The 16667-nt window shown below is 43.0% G+C and overlaps 1 protein-coding gene across 5 annotated transcripts; it reads right to left on the reverse strand.

The window, feature by feature from the left end:
* Positions 1-3720: 3720 nt before the first annotated feature.
* MED30 (mediator complex subunit 30) lies at positions 3721-15618 on the reverse strand. 5 transcript variants are annotated; one of them, XM_028736249.2, is made up of 5 exons: positions 15460-15618; positions 14681-14859; positions 13416-13574; positions 12556-12666; positions 3721-4283 (listed from the first exon to the last, which is right to left on the reverse strand). In XM_028736249.2, the coding sequence occupies exons 2-5, from the start codon at positions 14852-14854 to the stop codon at positions 4188-4190; spliced, it is 540 nt and encodes a 179-aa protein (XP_028592082.1). In that variant the 5' UTR covers positions 14855-14859; positions 15460-15618; the 3' UTR covers positions 3721-4187. The 5 variants fall into 5 exon arrangements, with proteins under 5 accessions (XP_028592082.1, XP_028592079.1, XP_028592083.1 ...); XM_028736246.2 differs by having other exon boundaries at positions 14681-14862; XM_028736250.2 differs by having other exon boundaries at positions 14681-14862; positions 15438-15618.
* Between the last annotated feature and the right edge of the window lie 1049 nt (positions 15619-16667).

The raw sequence follows: 16667 nt of genomic DNA on the forward strand, positions 1-16667 counted from the left end.
CACCTTGGTTTTTGAACGGTTTCGGGAGTCGAATGGACTCCCGGAACGGATTACGTTCGACAGCCAAGGTACCACTGTAGATAGCTCTATCCTTATTTCAGACACTGTGATATATCAGTATATTGCAATGTTTAGCTGGTGATACTGTGTGATGTTGAAGACCAGTTATCGAGCAGCCTTATTCTGTACTTCAGTGGTAGAATATCTGCTTTGCCTGCAGAAGATCTCAGGATTCAATCCCTGGCATATCAAGGAAAGGCTGGGAAAGATTCCTCTCTCTGAAACCCTGGAGAGCTGCTGCCAGCCAGTAGAAGAAGAAGAAGAGTTTGGATTTGATATCCCGCTTTATCACTACCCGAAGGAGTCTCAAAGCGGCTAACATTCTCCGTTCCCTTCCTCCCCCACAAAAACACTCTGTGAGGTGAGTGGGGCTGAGAGACTTCAGAGAAGTGTGGCTAGCCCAAGGTCACCCAGCAGCTGCATGTGGAGGAGCGGGGAAGTGAACCCAGTTCACCAGATTACGAGTCTATCGCTCTTAACCACACCACCACACTGGCTCTCGTAATTAATTAATTACAAGTGTAATTAATGCTGAGCTAAATGGACCAATGATGTCCCCATAGCAAAAGGCAAAATTTGATGGCAGTTGTACGCATGCTGAATGGCTGGGGGGAGGACACTGACAATGACACGGGGGGGGGGGCAAGCTTGTGAGTGTGGACCTGCCCTTCATCATTTGGCCCCTGAAGCTTCAGGGAAGTGCCAGAAGACCCCTTATATGGCTGGGTCCTCAATAGTCCACTTTAAGGCTCCATGAGAATTTGAGTCCAGGCCTCCCCACCTCCAATGCTCAGTCCACAAGTCTACATGTATCCCAACAGCAAAGCGGGAGATTAATGCAGCTGGCATACGCAAACGGCACATTCAGAAAAGGAGATCACTCTGAAGATTATCTCGCACAGCTCTGCACAACTTTATATTTCCTTTCTTTGGCTTCCATGTGTCTGCTTTATAATGTAGAATCACAGCAGTAAAGGAAATTGTTGTTGCCTGCGCAATTTAATGGTCTGAAATTCTTTCCACAAAGAGGCACTTTTAGGATCCGTTATAAAAATACAGAAAGGCTTATACTGTATATTGATATATATGCCAATTCAGAATACACTACTGTGATGTTTACTTTGACTTGAGAATACAAACAAGCCAGAAAAAAAAGTCTGGAACCAAAGGATTTCCCAAAAGCAGGAGAAAAGCACTTCTTTTTGTTGTTGTTTCACCCCCTGCCCCTAAGTAGCTTAACAAAAAATAAAAAATCGTGAATTTATACATTCATCCCTAATCTAATACACCAATGCATCCAAGTCAATAAATCATGCTAAATGTATCAGTACACTAACTTTGCTCACAAGATCTAGACTCCTGCACTAAAATTATGAACACTACTCATCAGCATGCAGGCCATACGTTATTTCTTCTGCAAGTCAAGGAGCTACATATATAGGGCTCTCTGTGCACATTTATTCTGCTAACATTTAAAACACAACTTTGTGAAAATTCACTGTCCTTTGCCTGGTAAGATCTGTGCCTTATGAATAAACAAATGGATCAAATTCTGCTCTCGGTTACGTTACCATAAATCCAAAAAATTGCAGTTGACTGCAGTGGCGCTACTGTTTTATTAAAGTCCAGAATTATGCCCTAGGAGATTCTCTTTTTCACATCCCATTATTAAGCAAATGAAACACATAAGAAGTTGCTATCCGGCGTACGCTTCCTTGGGAGTAAATCTCACTGAACTCAGTGAGACTTATTTCTGAGTAGGCATGCATGGGAGCAAGCAATAAGTAAGTTATCTAATGGTAATTTTAAAAAGAGCCATCTATTTTCCTCTGCTATTTCACGACTTCCCGGGATGCTTGGGATTGCACAGAATTAACTGTCATTGGGTTTGTTTACAAATTCCCAGAGCTCTCAAAGGCAAGGCATACTAGCTAGACAGCTTGATTTGTATATACTTTAGTTGCAAATAGAAAAGGGGGGAATTTTCTAACACATTTTCTTTCTTAAAAAACTCGGCAAGAAATACCTTAGCTGCTAGCTTTCCCCAGTTAAGAGGAGGTACGCCTCAATCCATTAACTGTTTTCTTACGTTTGTGACTGCACCAGCACAAATCCACGGTTTTCTTGTGCAAGTAGGTAAGACCCATCTACAAATGTGTCTAATCCGTGACTCGGTTTATCAGACATGATGCCCTAATGAAATCTCTGTTTTCAAAGGATGCATGCCACTAAGTCAGCCTTCCCCAGCCTTGTGTACCCAGGTTTTCCTGGACCTCAACTCCCATCATCCCCAGCCAACATGGCCAATGGTCATGGATGACGGGGGTTGTAGTCCAGCAATTTGCAGTGGGTCTTAGGAGATTCCCACCTGTGTTGATTGAACTATCTTTAAAAAGGAATCCTTCACACAGTCAATGGAAATATAGGAATGGATGGGAAAAGTATTAAGAATTCAGAAAAAGTATTTTACTGTGAACAGCAAAGAAGGGATGGAAAAGGAGCACCATGAAAGACGGGTGGAAAGTCAACTTTGAAATTAGTGTTAACTTAGAATTTGTTAAAAATTTGGAAAACTAATAAAAATAAATTGGCAAAAATAATTAAATAAATGGGAAGCCTTCTGTCAAGAATCCAAGAACAAAGAACTGGAACGTGTCCAGAGGAGGGCAACCAAAATGGTCAAAGGCCTGGAAACGATGCCTTATGAGGAACGGCTAAGGGAGCTGGGCATGTTTAGCCTGGAGAAGAGGTGGTTAAGGGGTGATATGATAGCCATGTTCAAATATATAAAAGGATGTCACATAGAGGAGGGAGAAAGGTTGTTTTCTGTGCTCCAGAGAAGCGGACACGGAGCAATGGATCCAAACTACAAGAAAGAAGATTCCACCTAAACATTAGGAAGAACTTCCTGACAGTAAGAGCTGTTCGACAGTGGAATTTGCTGCCAAGGAGTGTGGTGGAGTCTCCTTCTTTGGAGGACTTTAAGCAGAGGCTTGACAACCATATGTCAGGAGTGCTCTGATGGTGTTTCCTACTTGGCAGGGGGTTGGACTCGATGGCCCTTGTGGTCTATTCCAACTCTATGATTCTATGAAAGAGAGACCTGCATCAATCCACGACACACGCAAGAACAGAAATGGCAAGAGGTATGTAGACTGTGTATTTTCTTGATGAAGTCTCAGTTATTTTTAAATAATAGAGCCTTTTTCTCAAAGTACATTCAGAAACCAAGAGCCTGATACCATCTCAAAACTTACAGATTTATGACGGTATGTGATTCTGAGTGTGCGTCATGCATCTGATAGCATAGACTCCAGCCCATAAAAAGATTAAGCGGCAATAAATCTTGTTTAAATTTAACATGTGACAGCTCCTGGTGTTTTTGTTGCAGTAGACCAACTTGACCACCCATGTGGAATTTGGTACATTCAGAAATCATGAGGGGGAGCCTTTTTCAAGAAAAATGTAGAGCTGCAAAGTTCAAAATCTATTGAGCCATGAAAATAAAACTGGTCTCCTAAAGCAGCTTTTGATATTTTCGTCCAGCTTCTCTTAAGAGTTTTGGATCTTTTCAGTCATTAGCCTTGTGTTTGTACTACAGATGAACAGGTTGCAGCTGCCTTGGGTTTAATTGCTAAGAAAAGGGAGCAATGAAAAAGGTGTGGTAGCAGTATTTTATTACATTTTTGTACAACAAAACCTAAACTGTGTGGATGGTTTCAGCCGAGAACAAAGACCTATTCTCTTTCTACACGGCTGTTCTTTGGGTTTTACCTTGAAAAAAAGCCCCAGCCATTCAGGGTAAAATAGTGGGTTGCCAAATAAACCACACAAGCTGTCCACCCTGGCCTGAAAAATAAAGCTTAATTTTATACAGAATTCATTCATTTAATAAAAACTCTTTCAGCATTCATAATAAAAATATTAACAAACAGGTTGCAAATATTGTATAGAACACTCGTTTTTATACACATTGGCTGTACAGAAGTTTGGGTATTTTGGAAATACTGTGTACTACTGGAGGGGAAAATAGCAGAGGAATAAAGGATTATGTTTTCAGAAAATACTTATTTCCCTGCCCAACAAATAGTATCAGCTGCCATAATGAGAAAGAGAGAAAGCATATTTCAGTTTCTCATTGCCAACATGGCATTTATGTCCCAAATGAGATTCCGTAATTGATCCATAATTTGCTTCAGCTGTTGATTCTTCTGTTTCAGTTTCTGTGGAAAGAAAAAGTTTGTCAACACTGGCGTCTAGTCAGTTTACGTATTCTGAATTTAAACTGGGGGGTGGGGTGGCAGGGCAGGGCATAGGGCAGCACAGAGGTCTACTACAGGAAACCCCCAATTTGCCGCAGGGGTTGCATTCCAAGTCATCGTGCACATAAGCCCATCCTGCCCCCTTCTGGGTCCAAAAACGGCCGGCGCATGCACAAACACATGCAAAACTGGGGGTGCCTGTACTTAGTGCCAAAGAAGCATATGGGCAATTGTATATCGAGGAGTTGGGTATCTGACATGGTTACCCTTCCTGCCTCTGTTCCTTCCCCCTTCCTGTCTCTTATTATTTGATGGCATGAGAACAGCCTTTAATGTCCTAATCAGTTGGGAGGAAGTGATAGTGCTTCTTTAATGTTGGACATTGTTTTGAGAAAGTGAGGCACTGGGAGGGGGTGGCTAATAATAATAATAATAATAATAATAATTTATTATTTATACCCCGCCCATCTGGCTGAGTCTCCCCAGCCACTCTGGGCGGCTCCCAATCAAATGTTAAAAACAATACAGCATTAAATATTAAAAACTTCCCTAAACAGGGGATCTGCACCCAGCCAGTTGGGCAAGCCACATAGGCTAGCTATCTATAAATTGGATGGTTGTGGGCAGAGTGTTGGAGAAGCTTGTGCACGGACTGATTGGCCGTGGGGCCGTGCAAACTGAGGCTACCTGGGGGAGTCACTTCACCGCTTCTTGAGGGTTTCCAAGTGGCAGACTGAAGTGCTTGCTTGGTATGTATCTATTGCTTGCTGTCTAGAATAAAACCTTTAATCTTCTCACTCACTTGTGTTTTGTATTGCTTCTGAATCTCATTTTAAAAGAACCACCTTGCATTTGGCAAGACAAGAAGCACATTAAGGTGGAAGGCCCTAGATTAAGGACAGATGTTGACAGAAAATAGCAGTCAGTCAGGGCACACTGTAGCGGATACACCCAACCTGCTGTCATCTGGATGTTTTGGATTACGACACTCATAATCCTGGACAGTTGGCTATACTGAATGGGGCCGATGGGTGTTCTAGTCCAAGACATGTGGAGAACACCAGGTTGGGGGAGATTTCATTATAGGAACATTCTCTTTCGGCGCATCCATCCCCATCTTCCTTCTGCGGACAAGGTCATTTCCATGAAAAACCATTGGAAAAAGGCAACACCATTCTTCTTGCAATATTGTATTTCCATATTAGCAAGCACACCTGGGTCCAGATTCCAGAGGATATGAAGCTAATGTACACTGCGTAGGAATAATGTTCAAGCATTGGGAAGATTGCTAGTGGTGGGTGGAGCCATGGAAAAAGAGCCGTGCCAGCTTGCCAAATAGCTTTGCCAATACACTTCGAGCTTGATTTACAGCTGAAACGAATCCCCTTGAGCGAAAACGTCTAATAGTGCTGAATTCTATTAAGCTCCGAGAGGTCTGCAAATAAATCTTAGCCTTGTACTTCTAGAATAATGCACTCCCAATTCTGCCCACCAGTGCCTTCACTGATAACACAAGGAACTTGCACCTGCACTTGCCTATTGTTTTAGCTGATAGCCACCGGTTTGTGCAAACCTAGCATATAACTTGGTGTTGCCATAATTTAAAAAAGTTGCTCCAAAGCTGTATTTTACATGGCTGTGAAAGGCTTATCAAAGAGCTTTCAGTGTTGCCAAGAGGAGGAATTATTGCTCTGCCTATACATTCATGGTGACTGAACACCAAGTATGTACAGAGGCGTTTGCAATTTCTGTTTCACAGTGTGATGTCACTTAGGCCTTTTGACATAAAGAATTTAATCCTCATTTTCCCCCCTCCTGGAGCCATTTTTTTTTATTCAGCCAGAATCTAATAAAGTTCAACTTGGTTTGGCTGAATAGCATTTTGCCTCCTGTTAGCAAGCGCAATGTGGATTTGCTGTAGAAGATAGGAGCCATGCCAACTCAGGGACATTGCGCATGATGAATGTGCTTCCCGGGGTGCAACTCTTCAGATCTGAGTGCTACATACTGCACGGCTTTGCCTCCAAAATACCTCTCTGGGATTTTCTCTGGACTGTAAAAAAGAACTCTCCACCATGCTGTGACTTTTAAACTTCCAATGCTTTTTAATTTTTTTGGAACACTCAACACAGTTCACACAGTGTGGAGAAAACACTTTTGAGCACTGCAGTGCACTCCATAGCTGCTACCGATGCTGCCAAGGCCACACTGGACGCATTTCAAGCATATTCCATATTACAGGTTACACCCAATACCACATGCTTTAAAAAGAAAAAGGAAGCTTCAAGCCCTTTGTGCAAAACTGGCTGGTTCATTATATATATGTATCTCACAGCTGCTTCTGATTTGCCAGATATACAGAATGTACCCAAAGGAAAATGGCACCTAGCTGAGTTCTCATTCTCAAACTGAGCATCAGGGAAGTGGCTTAGAAGACACCCCGTTGCTTGAGGATCCAAGGACAGGGGATTCTCTGCCTAGGAAGAAAGAGGCGAGCGGTTTCATCCCCCAAAGGGAGGATGATATTTAGGTTATTGGGCTAAACAGCTTTGATGAACCGAGGTTGAATGGCAGAACATCTGCCTTGCATGTTGAAGGTCACAGGCTCAATCCCTGTCATCTCCAGGTAGGGCTTGGAATTTCCTATGTCTGGAACCCTGGAGTGCCACTGCCAGTCATTGTAGATAATAATGAGTTATATGGACCAATTGGTCTAAGGCAGCTTCCTATGGTGCTCTGAAGTGTTCCATCAGTGATACAAAACACACACAACACTGATGCAGCTTCTTAGAAGAGCAAAGCTGTAAGGTGAAGTTGGGGTGGGGCTGTCTAGCAAGGCTAAAGTTAGCAAGACAGACAGTCCAGTCCCTGGCCTCTCTAGCTGAAAGGTTGCTGGTAAAACAGGCCTGGGAGAAACCTCTGCCTTAGTCCATGGACTACAAGTCAATAACAGAAAACACTGGGCTAGGTGACCAAAAAGTCAGATTCAGTATTATCACTATTCCACTGCACAAGAAAGCACAAAACTGCCCTTATTCACAGCACCAGAAGAAGTTCTTTACACTCATGCAACGCTAAATTCTGCAAACCACACATACCAAACGCCTGGCATGGACTAGAGTCTGGATGGGCATTACAAGTTGTCCCACACAAACTGCTGAACACAGTAACCTGATCAGGAACTGCCAGAGAACTCAACTCACTTGCACATCCTGAAAGTGCAAAAGAAAAGGGAGCAGAGAAAGGGCAAAAAGGGGGGAAAGAAGAGATCGACCATAGCACATGCCCCATTGTTACAGACCAGAGGACTGAAGGGAACCAACTGCTTTGCACAGTTCGTCTATTTGCTTGTAGCGGTACAAACGCTGCTATAGCAGCAAATCCTTGACAAGGCAGCACTTGCGTCTGGGAAGCAGGCCTCCCTTTGTAAACTGCAAGGGAATGGTGATTGATCACAGGGCAGAATGCTCCTAGCTTCTCATCCAGGATCTTAACTAAATCATTTTAGTTGGGGATCCTGACCGTTAGTACTTGAAGATTCAGTGGGTATAGTCCATGCCTTGATGAATTAGCGAGTCCTCAAGAACTCCCCTCAAACACAGCTGAAGCGCCTTAAGAGGATGACATCACGGCCAACACAGGGAAGCAGATGCTGGATCACGCCTTTAGCCTGTCCTCAAATAGTTGGCATTCAAGTCCCTTTGCCTTTCCTGCAGCTCTGTTTTGAATCCTTTTTCTGTTTGTCAGCAGTGACCTTTTGCGCCACTGTCATTTTGTTGACTCGTGAGCAGTCTGTTCTTCACCATCAGCCTCCAGTGTTGTTGCTGCTGAGCCAGCCAGCCATCCCTGAGCCCTTGCACCCCACTTGTACATCTGCGATAGCATTAAATATAACTTGTTTTTACTGAGCTTTTAATCTCTGGTTCCTATTTCCAATTTCCAACAGTGTATTAAAGTACTAACTCCCCATCTCACACGAAAGCCTACGCCCAGCATTCTACAAATTTCTATCTCTCTTTCCAACATTATCATTTTTTCTATACCGGAAACTGCAGCTCCATAAGACAAGGCGCTGGATGGAACATCTACTTACAGAGAGGATGCCTTCACAGCTATGCACCCAAGTTCGTCCTGACTTGGCATCAAATGTTCAAAGGAGTTCTGTGCTTTGATATCTGTTGGAAAGGCTCTTTCTAATCACTAGGCTTAGTTACAATTCAGCTATTGCAACTTGGAATAAAGCCCCTGCAGCAATTTTTTAGAGCAAAGGGGTGAGGGAATATGTGTGCTGTAGGAGGCAATAAATCTTGAGTTGTCTTGACAATTTTCCTCCCTTTGTAAGGTGTCCTTGAGAGTAGAACCCTATAAAGGGTTCCATCTTTTCTTCTCCCAACCTTTTGCCAAAAAGGACAAGTGAATCGTTTTGTGCTTGCTGCTTTCATTTTTTCAGCCATAGGTACAGTAAACACTGAAGGTTTCTATGAAATCACTTGGCTTCTTCATATACCCCATCCTTTTATTAAAGTTGCTGTTAATACCAGCTGTGTCAAACGCCCAACAAGAGTGCATGCATAACGAACCACTGCAATTATAACTAGATTTCATAGAAGAATCATAGAATTGTAGAGTTGGAAGGGACCCTGAGGAACACTGAGTCCAAACCCCTGCAATGCAGGAATATGCAGCTGTCCCACACGGGGATCGAACCTGCAACCTTGGCGTTATCAGCATCACGCTCTAACCAACTGAGCTGTCCACTGGGTTCATAGTGTAGTTACAGCCCGTGCATTTTCTGAAAGCTGGTCTTAACCTGTAAAGCCTGAAGGAACAACTCTTTCCATGCCTCTTCCTATATGTGCCCCACCAAACAGTAAGGTAATCTAAAAAGGTAAAGGAAAAGGACCCCTGAGTTAAGTCCAGTCGCGAATGGGGCTGCAGCACTCATCTCGTTTTACTGGCCAAGGGAGCAGACGTTTGCAGACAGTTTTTCCAGGTCATGTGGCCAGCATGACTAAGCCGCTTCTGGCAAAACCAGAGCAGCGCATGGAAACACCACTTACCTTCCCGCCGGAGCAGTACCTATTTATCTACTTGCACTTTGACATGCTTTCAAACTGCTAGGTTGGCAGGAGCAGGGACCGAGCAACGGGAGCTCACCCCATCATGGGGATTCGATCGGCAAGCCCTAGGCTCAGTGGTTTAGACCACAGTGCCACCCGTGTCCCTTTTAAGGTAATCTATAGAGGCCCTTTTCCAGGTGCCTCTTCCTGCTGAAATTCAGAGAGTGGCAACAAAAGAAGTATTCTCAGTGGTGGACTCCCGCCAGCCTTTGAAATGAGCCCTCCAAGGAAACTCATCTGGCACCCACATTACAATTTATTTATTTTTTGCCACCATGCAAAGGCTTCCCCTACTCCCAGATTCTTCAGCGGTTTCCAGACGTTTAGTACCCATAGTAGTTGTTTTAGTGTTTTGGGTGTTTTAACATCTTCTCCTAGCCCGTGTTTAATATGGCTTACTGAGACTGCTGCTTCTGTGTGTCTTATTACAGACTTTGTTTAAACTGAGATTTTGTTATTGATGTTTGTTTTATTATTTACTTATTAATTTAAATGCTATTTAATGCCCAGATAGGCTTCTAAGCAGTTTACAGGCATAAAAACCAATTGCGAAAGCATTAAAATATAAACACCCATAATTAAAATATGCAAGAAAGCAGCCTCATTAAAACAAAGGAATCTCAGGTCAACGGATCATGGGAACGACTGGTAGGATGCTGTCTTATGCATGCAATTTTAAAATTCTATTTGTGGTATTGCAAATTTTTGTTTTAACTGTACGCTGCCTAGAAGCATTTTGCATTAGGCAACACTTAAAATAAAATGCAGTTAACAACTACTTACTAATATAAGCATGGAACAATTTTCATTGGTGAACAAATGCCACTGCCCTTGTGTTGTTCTTCCTTATGGGAGGAAGGCTGTCCCCCAATAGGGATGCCAATTGCCCACCCAGAGGTTGTGCATGTAATTTTAAATGCTCCACACCATTGAGAGAGAGGCCCTTCCTATACTGCCCTCCTTGCTCATCCTTCTTTCCCTCCTGCTTTTGTCTGAAAAAAACCTTTATCCCACCCCCGCAAGCAAGTAGGGAGGAGGATGGATGAGGAACAGGCAGGATCTACCTGCTGTATATCAGAGCATTTAAAGCTAAAAGGACAGTCTTGGGCAAGGACCTAGCAACCCTATGAAACCGCCAATACTTCTGACTGTCACTGTTTACCTCCCAATGGTAGAACCAGGCTGTAAAGAATGTTCCAGCAGACTTCTAAGTTCATAGAAGGACCATCTCAAAAAACACCCTTTTGCACACCATCTGCCTGTGGATTGGTCTGGCCTTTGCTTGGCTAACACAGTATGTGTTTGAGGCTCATGCTTCCAGTTTCAGCAGCTAACTTCCAGGAACCTATGATAAAGACTGCACCCTCCCAGCCAAAAGTTTGAATATGGTTGCCTGCAGCCTGGACATAAGTCTTTGGATTGCAAGAAGTGGCTCAATGTTCCAGGAACACAGAATCATAGAATTTTAGAGTTGGAAGGGACCCTTCGGGTGATCTGGTCCAACCCCTGAAATGCAGGAATCTCAACTAAAGCATCCTTGACAAACACAGATCTTCTGTATGTCCAACTGCAGATATTGTTATTCGCCATTTTTAAGCACACATGCCCTTCCTAAAGTAGCTGCTTCTCAGCCTCTCGATACAAAATGAAATAACTATATATAGGAATGAGAATGTCCGTTTCAGAAAACTAACATGACAGGTTAGGCAAGGGACACAATTAAAGCTGCTGGTGACAGCTCAGCTTTTGTCCCACAGGCAAACATTCAACTACAATGTTCCTATTAAATAGGCTACAATGCCAGAAAATAAGGACTGATGCATTTTTTTCTACACAAGACAAAATCACAGCTATCTGGAGCAAAGAGACAGTTATGAGCAACAAATTGGTTAAAACAAAAACAACAATAGAGTAATTTGTTAAGATTATGGGTGGCATTCAATTAAGTTTTACTGTGAGTAGACCCACTGAAAATTAGCAGGCCTAAGTTGGTCATGTTTATCAACTTATTAATAAATTAAACTTATTAACTGAGACCTCCGGATATAGGGCAGTATATAAATCCAATAAACAACAACAACTTCAATGGGTCTATATTCTGTAGGACTAGCAAATACCACCCCATGAGTTGTATCCAGTGCAAGACTTACTCAGAGTAGATCCATTGGAGTTAATGAGCATAACTACATTATATTCATCAATTCCAATGGGCCTACTCTGAGTAGGATGAGCATTGGCTGTAACCCTATGGATAGAATTCAATGTTACATTAAGCTAACTGTTCTCTCTGGCAAGCAGAAATGCTTGTACTGAGGGAGCGATCTCCCCTCTTCTCCCTCCCCACTCCCCGCATGCTGTTCTGGGGGTTCTTCTGACCACAAGCCAATGGGGGGTGCTGGGGGAGGAGAGCGGGGAAGCTCCAATGTACTAGCTGGGCTTGTTGTTGTCAGTTCGCATTTCTTAACACAGAAAGCATTGATCTGATGTGTAGAGATCTTTCCTATTCTGATTAGTTCAAGAGGGTTGTAGAAGGTTTCTTCTCTTTGTGAAAGAATTTTTATTACTATGTAAGAGAAACAGGAAGAAGGTTTCTGATGTTTGGGTTATTTCTCTGGGGAGCTGAGTACAGATGGTTTAAACTGTTACTGTTATCTTTCTGCCAAGGTCACACTGACTATAGGGCCAGGAGGAGCCTGGGTTTCACTCACTTTCTCTTCTATCTCTCTTTATTCCTATGTTCTGTTTCTGTATGCTATAGTGTTAAGGTTTAGTCTTATTATAAGTTTGTAAGTTTTACTGTAAGTGCTGCAACTGGATTTTTATGGACTGTGCCAATCCTAAATGTTTTATATTAGTGACCATTTATGCTCATTTGCCTTCAGTACCAGTAAAGCTCTGCTGGATGAAGTACAATTACCTCTGGTTTATATTTTGGAAACTCTGCTGCGTGTTTTAAGTTCTTTCCTCCTGGCTTTCACTACCACAGGTATTTAATTGAATCTGGCACTATTTCTTTTCCGTGACTCAGAAGTATGTTTAAGGCTGTACAGGCAAACTAGTAAAGAAAGCTTCTCATAGGAACTCTGCTGCATGCAAATCGTATCAACTATTACCTTGTTCACTTCCATGATTTCCCTTCTCTCTTCACTAGCAAAGAGAAGCTGGCTGGCTGCTCCTCGATCATCATGCTTAGAGCCATCCTCCTCGACATAAGGAATGAGTTGCTGCAAAGGTTAACAAAGCTGCTGTATAAAACAAGCTCTATAAAATATACCGAGAGCTTTTCGTAGAACCATGAATGAAAAACCATGCCCTAAAACTTGTCAGCCAAGATAAATATGAAATTACAGAAACACTGGCTTTTTAAAATCACATTTCTATTTTATTTGTCGCTGGACATCTTAAAACTGAAGACAGCTACTCTTGTGCAAATGCTTAATACTAATTATTATTTATTAAATTTATATCCCACCCTTCTTTCCAAAGAAGCCTTGGGTAGATAACAAGAAGAGATCAAACAGCTTTAAAGCACCTTTAAAACAATTCCAATACAGATGCAGGCTGGGAAAGATCTCAAAAGGGTTAAAAATATGCTCCATGAAACCTTTCCCCTCACATTCAAGGGGCATAAGCAGAAAAGGGAATTCTAAAATGCACTGGTTCAAGCATGAAACCAGAGAAAGTGGTCCACAGAATGGGAAAGATTCAGCGACACACAAGTAGGCATCCACTTTGTTACAGAGCTTCCTCTTGCCCCCTGCAGCATCTCCTGCTCTGGAGATTGGAGGACCCCCCTGGAACAGGTTTTGGAGACATACTATGGGTTGGGAGTAGGGAAGGTGGGAGAAGAGAAACCAGATGCCCTGCTGCACAACTGTCAAGCAAGCGGTTACAATTGGATCTCTCACCATGTTTCTGACTTACTGAAATATATACAGCATGATCTAAATATCTTTACCTCTCCTGCACTTACCTCTATTGGAACAGTTTCAAGTCCTGCACAGTTTTCATTGCATTTGTCATAGACCAATCTGAGTTTCCTAAAAAGTATTGCAAGCTGACGCAGATGTTCTTGAAGCTTCCCTAATCGGTCTTGATATGTGCCTGTATGATAGGTGACACCGTTTGGAAGCTGGAGGGGGAATGAATGAAATCCATGGTTACATTTCATCTACACTGAAAAATCAAAACTATTACAGAGATGCATATTTCTTGCAAACACCTCCCCCCAACCATTAATGCTAACCGCAGTACTTGTTCCAACTAGTTCAATATTGTTTTCATTTATTTACTTTTATCCTCTATGTGAATCAGCTATTGTGTACATAAATTTCGTGAGATTTTTGGAACACACAAAGTACAGAACAGAGTTAGCCAGGTACTTCATTCCAGCTCATATTCTCCATAAATCTGTAAAGTTTTGGTTCTAAACTTGTTACAGCGAAGTGAACCCCACCGAAATGAGTGGAATTTATGTCTGTTTTAGTACGCTAAGGACTGAAGGCTTTTACAAGACCATTTTTAATCAATTATGAGGAAAGAATATTATTCTGCAAGTAAAGAATCTGGTGACAGAAATCTTTCCTAGGATAGTATATAAACAATATCTCTGGGAGCAAAACATTCCAGGGAAAATATTCTGCATTTCTGAAATAATTTTTTAAAAATGTACTTTCCAGGTATTAGGTATAAATTGGCGTATCCAGTAAAAATATTGAACTGTTTAAAAAAATTCAGAGTAACCTAAGTAGAACAGTACCTGCTCTCCTCAAGGTGTACAGAACTAAAGGAGTGTTGAGTTTATTTAGCAAGCAACGCAGGACATTTATTCTATACTGGGATAAAAAAAAAGTATCCTGAGAAGAATTTGCAGAGAGCTACTGTCGTCACTGCTGCAGGTCAGTTAGTGCCAACTATAACTTTTATCTTCTTGTCTTGTTCTTGTATCTGTATCAATTTGAACCATTCTTTGTACCCTTTAAATATTAAAGTGTTTCTGTCTTTATATTACAAGTACTTGGCCAACACAGTGCCTCAGAGCCAACTCCTCCCTTTCAGGTGCCCAAACTCTTTCCATACCACCTTGCAATTTGCTTGCATTTCCTCCTCTATATTTGACCCCATTCCGAGAGCTGAGAACAGAGAACGCATTCAAGTGGGTGGGGGAAGACACTGGATGTGTATGTGTGTTGTTTGTGAGGAAGAGAGAGACAGGTTTCTTCGCCTACTGCTGCCCACCTGCATGTTCCTCAACAGCTGGAAGATCTCCATGGTGCGAAGCACAATGTCCTGCACCGTCTCTTGCCCGATGCGGCACAGCGAAGCCGTGTTCACCTCCCGAGCGGCCTGGGATTGGGGCCCCGAAAACGGCCCGGCGGATATCCCTGCTCCAGCCAGGGGAGGGGTGGACATGTTTGCTGCTGTGTGGAGGAAGGAGAGGTTAAAAAAACCAAAACGGCCTCAGCCCTGTATACCTGAAGGAGCGTCTCCACCCCCATCGTTCAGCCTGGACACTGAGGTCCAGCTCCGAGGGCCTTCTGGCGGTTCCCTCATTGCGAGAAGTGATGTTACAGGGAACCAGGCAGAGGGCCTTCTCAGTGGTGGCGCCCGCCCTGTGGAACACCCTCCCTTCAGATGTGAAGGAAATAAGCAGCTATCCTATCTTTAAAAGACATGTGAAGGCAGCCCTGTTCAGGGAAGTTTTTAATATTTAATATTGTACTGTTTTTAACACTTGATTGGGAGCTGCCCAGAGTGGCTGGGGAAACTCAGCCAGATGGGCGGGGTATAAATAATAAATTATTATTATATTATTATTAAAAACCCACAAAAAACACGGAACGTCAAGACATGCATACACGTGTGTGTGCCACAGCCAGCAGGGTTATATTTCTCTGCGCTTTCTCTACGGTTCTGGACCTGATTAAAGGATTCTGGACCCTTGGCCCAGAGCAGCAGCAGCCACCAACCCACATTCAGGGGCACCCAGAGGCACCTAGACGAGCCTCCTTCCGTACCGGCCAGCCCGGCGTACTCCAGCGCTTTCCGGGCCGGGAGAACCGAGAGGCCGCCGCCGCGAGAGGGGAGGAGACGCTTCCTTCCGCTTCAGGTACAGAGGAGCCAGGCAGAAAGCGCGCAGCTCAGATTAAAAGCGACGGAAGGGAAAGGGGGGGGGGTGAGGCGCGCTCGCGACGGCGCCGACGCCGTGACGCTGCTTCCGCTTCCGGGAGGGACGACGTTTGCTCCCCTTGGCCGTCCGGTGTCCTTCCCGGAAACGGAAGCGGAGGGTCTCCCCGCAGAGGGTTGTGTTTTTGGGTCTGGGAGCGTAAAGCAGATGACGTATTATCCTGGGTGGTAATAAAGCAGCGGGGTATATGAATTAGTGCATGAGTATATACAATAGCATATTAATAGGCAGTCCGGGTGGGGAATAGAAGATAATTTATTTGTTTTTATTAATTTATTAATTAATAATTATTAATTATAAAGTAGCGGGGTATTTTAATTAGTATATAAGTATGGACAATAGTATATTAATGGGCAGTGTGGGTGGGGAATAAGAATTTAGTTATTATTAATTAATAATTATTAATAATAATTAAGTAGCGGGGCATATTACTTAGTATATAAGTATAGACAATAGTATATTAATGGGCAGTGTGGGTGGGGAATAGAAGATAATTTAGTTATTATGACTAATTATTTAGAGGTGGGGTGTTTTTAATGCATTTCTTTAACACACACCCCAAATTTTAGCTTTAATGTGTTTATGTGTTGGCTGGCTGTAACTCGGTTTGGCATGACGAAGCAGCTAACACGTTTAATAGATCGCTGAATGTCGCGGTGAGGGAAGCGGGGGATATAAGAAAGGATATATCCATAAAGAAGCAGGATAGGATGGGAAGTTTTAAGAAATATCAGCATTCCTAATAAAGAGGCAGGACAGGGGAATGTAAGAAATGTTATTTCTTGCTCATTATTTAGAAGTGGGTGGAATGTTTTTAATGCCTTTCGCCTCCGTACCCAACTTTGTTTTAATGTATCTATGGACGGGGAGAGGGGCTTGGCGGGTCGGCTTGGCTGTCAGTCGCTTCGGCGAAACAAAGGGGGCAAGCAGATAAATGAAATAACGAGGCAGCCAGTGCCGGTGGGTAGAGGAATGTGAGGAAGATTATTAGTTTAAATGATGTTAATGAAGTAGGCAGTGTAGGTGGGTCTGGAAATT

This window comes from Podarcis muralis, chromosome 8 (assembly GCF_964188315.1).
Source record: "Podarcis muralis chromosome 8, rPodMur119.hap1.1, whole genome shotgun sequence".
In the NCBI taxonomy this organism is placed as follows: Eukaryota; Metazoa; Chordata; class Lepidosauria; order Squamata; family Lacertidae; genus Podarcis; species Podarcis muralis.